Below are 5,000 nucleotides of genomic sequence, written 5' to 3' on the forward strand. Positions count from 1 at the left end.
TAAAAAACAATCGATTTGAAAATGCGGTAAGAAATGAAATGTCACAATATTTTTTTTATACATGTCAAAATGATGGAAAACAAAGAATTTCTTTTACATATCCACCCAGTTTATCAATTTTCTGGGAAATGATACAAAGAAAGATTTCTTTGGATACAACAGAAAAATTCTTATATGATGATGAACTATCCAATAATTGGATTTCTACAAATGAACAAAAAAGAAACAGTTTAAGCAATGAATTAAATAATAGAATTACGGTTCTAGACAAAGACATTTTTTATATAGATGTACTCGATAAAAAAACAAGATTATGCTTAGAAAACAAAAATGATAAAACTAAAAGGGAATTTTTGAAAAAAATACATGATCCATTATTAATGGGATCCTATCGTGTTTTAATAAAAAAAATGGTTTCACCCTTTATAAATATAAATGAAACTACAGTGAATAATTTAATTGATAAATTTTTTATAAATAAAATTCATAATGTTTTACTTAATGATTCCAATTATCAAGAATTTGAACTTAAAAAACCAAAAATGAGTCAATTTGATGGAGACTCAACATTCAATCAAAACAAAAATTTGTTATTTTCCGAACAAGAACAAATTAGTTCAGAAAATAAAGAAAGATTTTTCAATTTTTTAATTGATACAACCACAGCATATGCGTTTACTCAACCAATTTCAAAAAGAATAAACGAAATAAGAAAAAAAGTTCCTCGTTGGTCACACCAATTAATTAACGAGCCCGAACAATATGAAAGAGCACTTGAAAAAGACGTGGTGCTGGATTATGAAATCCGCACAAGGCAATCGAACCCTGTAGTGATTTATACGACTAAGCAAGATAATAACGATGCAGACGAAGTGGATTTGACACAGTATGCCCAACAATCTGATTTTCGTCGAGATATAATCAAAGGTTCCATGCGTGCTCAAAGACGTAAAATTCTTATTTTGGAATTGTTTCAAGCAAAAGTACATTCGCCACTTTTTTTCAACCGAACAAAGGAAGCCTCTTTTTATTCTGTGTATGTTGTTACACTTATTAGACGAGTTCAAAGGTATATGAGAAAAAAACCAGAAATTCCACTTTCTCAACAGGAAAAATTAAAGGAACAAGAAGTAAAGAAAGAAGAATTAGCGGAAAAAAAATTAGAAGAATTTCTATTAACGCAAAAGGAAGAAAAAGCAAAACTAGAAGAAGATAAACAAATAAAAGTAGCCGAAACCTGGGATACCGTCCCGTTTGCTCAACTAATAAGGAGTTTGATGTTAATGACTCAGTCCATTTTTAGAAAATATATTTTAATTCCTTTATTGATAATAGCAAAAAATATTGTTCGTCTACTATTATTCCAACGTGCTGAGTGGTCTGAAGATTTCGATGACTGGAGTAAAGAACGACATATTAAATGTACCTATAATGGTGTTCAATTATCAGAAACCGAATTTCCTCAAGACTGGTTAACAGATGGTATTCAGATAAAGATAGTATTTCCTTTCTATCTAAAACCTTGGCACACATCCCGAGATCTAATAAAAAAACAAAATCAACCAGATGATTATTGTTTTTTAACAGTTTTCGGAACAGAAACTGACAGTCTTTTTGGTCCTCCCCGAAAACACCCTTCTTTTTTTAACCGTATTTTTAAACAATTAGGCAAAAATATTCGAAAGTTTCCAAATACAAGAAAATTTTGGATTATGAAAATCCTTCTATTTTTTAAAAAAATAAAAATAATGTTAAAGGAAAATCGAATTCTAGGATTTGGAGTGAGCGAAGAATCTAGGGAAATAAAAAAAGAAAAAGATTCGATAATTACTAATCATATGATTAGGGAAATAAAAAAAGAAAAAGATTCGATAATTACTAATCATATGATTCATGAATCGTCCATTCAAACTCGATTCCTGAATCGGACAAATTCTTCAGTGCCAGAAAAAAAAATAAAAGATTTGGCTAATCGAACAAGGACAATCAAAAAAAAAATAGAAAAAATATCAAAAGACAATAGAAAATTAAATATTAATTCTAACAAAACACATTATAGTACGAAACGATTCGAATCGTTTAAAAATATTGGTCAAATATTAAAAAGAGGAAATGTTCGATTAATCCGTAAAATAAATTCTATTTTTTATTTTTTTAGCGAAAAGATATACGTCGATATATTTCTATCCATCATTAATATTCCCAGAATTAATACACAACTTTTTCTTGAATCAACAAAAAACTGGATTGATAAATCCATTTACACTAATGAAAATGAAAAAAATCATGAAAGGCTTGAGAAAACAAATAAAAAAAAAAATTCGTTTATTTCGAATATAAAAAAAGCATTTTTGCTGTTTTTTAGTAATGACGAGATTAATAAGAATTCGAATATTTTTTCTAATTTGGCTTTTTTGTCACAAGCCTACGTATTTTACAAATTATCTCAAACCCCTATTTTTGACTTATACAAGGTAAGATCTGTTCTTCAGTATCGCGGAATGTCGTTATTTCTTAAAAATGAAATAAAAGATTATTTTGGAACCCAAGGAATAACTCATTCCGAGCTAAAGACTAAAAAACTTCCGAATTCTGGAATGAATCAATGGAAAAACTGGTTAAAATTGCAAAGTAATTATCAATATGATTTATCCCAGATAAAATGGTCTCAATTAGTACCCCAAAAAGTGCGGAATAGAATAACTGAACATTTTGCCATTGAAAATACAAATAATATTGAAAACTTTTTATTCTTATTGCCAAATAAAAAATCAAATTTTAAAAAGAACTATAGATATGATGTTTTATCATATAAATTTCTTTATTATGAAGATAAAAACAATTCATATACATATAGTTATGGGAGCCCATTCCAAGTAAATAAGACCAATGAATTTTCTTCTATTTATAATTACAACCTAAATAAAGACAAATTCATTGACATGTGGTGGAATATCCCTATCACTAATTATTTAGGAATAAAAAATATTATGGATATGGATATAGAGAAAAAGACCGATAGAAAATTTTTGGATTTGAAAATTATTCATTTTTGTCTTCGAAAGAAAGTCAACATTGAGGCCTGGGTCGATATCAGTATTGGCAGGAATGAAAATACTAAAACTGAACTTAAGAGTTATCAAATTGTTGATAAAATTGATAAGAAAAGTATTTTTTACACACCAATTTATCAAGAAATCAACCAACCCCATCAAAAAAAAAACGTTTTGGATTGGATGGGAATGAATGAAGAAATACTAAGTCGTCCCATATCAAATCTAGACTTTTGGTTTTTCTCCGAATTTCTCTTCTTTTATAATGCATATAAAATGAAACCTTGGTTTATACCAATAAATTTTCTTTTTTCAAATTCGAATGTAAGTGAAAATTTTAGTGAAAATAAAAACATCAATAGAAATAAAAAAACGAATCCCTTTATACCTTCAAATGAAAAAAAATATTTTGAATTAAAAAATAAGAATCAAGGCGAAAATGAATTTATAAGTAAAGAAACTCTTGGATCAGATGGTCAAGACAACTCTGAATCTGTTTTCTCAAATGGACAAAAAGATATTGAAGAAGATTATATAGGATCAAATCTGAAAAAGCCTAGAAAGAAAAAACAATCCAAGAGTGGTATAGAAACAGAAATGGATCTCTTACTGAAAAGATATTGGCTTGTTCAACTTCAACTCAGATGGGACAAAACCTTGGAGAAAAAACTGCTGAATAATATCAAAGTATATTGTTTCCTGCTTAAATCGATAAATCCAATAGAAATTGCTATCTCCGCTGTAGAAAAAAGAGAAATGAATTTAGATATACTACCACGTAACGAGGATTTCATTTGTAGAGAATTGGCGGAAAGGGGACTACTCATTATTGAACCGTTTCGTCTGTCTGCAAAAGACAACGGCCAATTTATTATATATCAAACGATAGGTATTTCATTGGTGCATAAGAGTAAACACCAAAAAAATCAAAAACGATATAGTGAAAATGTTGATAAAAGCATTTTCGGTGAACGAGACAAAAACCATTTTGACTTGCTTGCTCCTGAAAATATTTTATCTCCTAGGCGTCGAAGAGAATTGAGAATTCTAATTTGTTTAAATTCAAGGAATAATAATAAAGGTATGAATACAAACCCAACATTTTATAATGGAACTCAGGTAAAAAATTGTAGTCCATTTTTTGATGAAAACAAAGATATTGATCGAGATAAAAATACACTTAGAAAATTAAAATTATTTCTTTGGCCAAATTATAGATTGGAAGATTTAGCTTGTATGAATCGTTATTGGTTTGATACTAATAACGGAAGTCGTTTTAGTATCTTACGAATCCATATGTATCCGCAATTAAAAATAAATTTATGATCCATTTGTCTTATAGATTCCCTATTATTTGATAGAGAAATAGATGTACACACGCCTTGTCATACATTCAAGTCTGATACATGAATACTAATTCAATGAATTATCAATTGGATCTTGAAATGAATCAAGAGAATTTTATTTATTAAGTTTCTTTGATAAAATGTATCAATAAAATAAGGTTAAGATATTGTATATAACAGAGTAAAACAGATGGCATTATTATTACTGATCCGTAAAATTCCATATTTTGTAAAAATAAAAAAGGTAAGGAAGAGTAAGAATTTATGAAACAAAATTCATTCATATCTGTTATTTCGAATGAAAAAAAAGAAGAAAATAGGGGGTCTGTTGAATTTCAAGTATTGTGTTTTACCAATAAGATACGAAGACTTACTTCACATTTGGAATTGCACAAAAAAGATTATTCATCACAAAGAGGTTTACGAAAAATTCTGGGAAAACGTCAACGACTACTGGCTTATTTGTCAAATAAAAACAGAATACGTTATAAAGAATTAATCAGCCAATTGAACATTCGAGAACTAAAAACACGTTAATTTGAAGAGTTGTTTTGAATTATTTGATTTATTAGATCTTGAATTGAATTTTGATGAACTTTTT

The 5,000-nt window shown here is 28.1% G+C and overlaps 1 protein-coding gene and 1 pseudogene across 1 annotated transcript in view; both read left to right on the forward strand.

The window, feature by feature from the left end:
* The window catches only part of LOC130805899 (protein TIC 214-like), an 8,243-nt gene extending 3,527 nt beyond the window's left edge, over positions 1-4,716 (forward strand). The window contains exon 1 of the mRNA XM_057670735.1: positions 1-4,716. This exon is cut by the window's left edge and continues 3,527 nt beyond it. Within this exon, the coding sequence (XP_057526718.1) occupies positions 1-4,379 (4,379 nt within the window). The 3' untranslated portion in view covers positions 4,380-4,716.
* Positions 4,587-5,000, forward strand: part of LOC130805900 (NAD(P)H-quinone oxidoreductase subunit H, chloroplastic-like) — a 1,826-nt pseudogene continuing 1,412 nt past the window's right edge.

Source organism: Amaranthus tricolor, chromosome 2, assembly GCF_026212465.1.
Source record: "Amaranthus tricolor cultivar Red isolate AtriRed21 chromosome 2, ASM2621246v1, whole genome shotgun sequence".
NCBI classification, from domain to species: domain Eukaryota; kingdom Viridiplantae; phylum Streptophyta; class Magnoliopsida; order Caryophyllales; family Amaranthaceae; genus Amaranthus; species Amaranthus tricolor.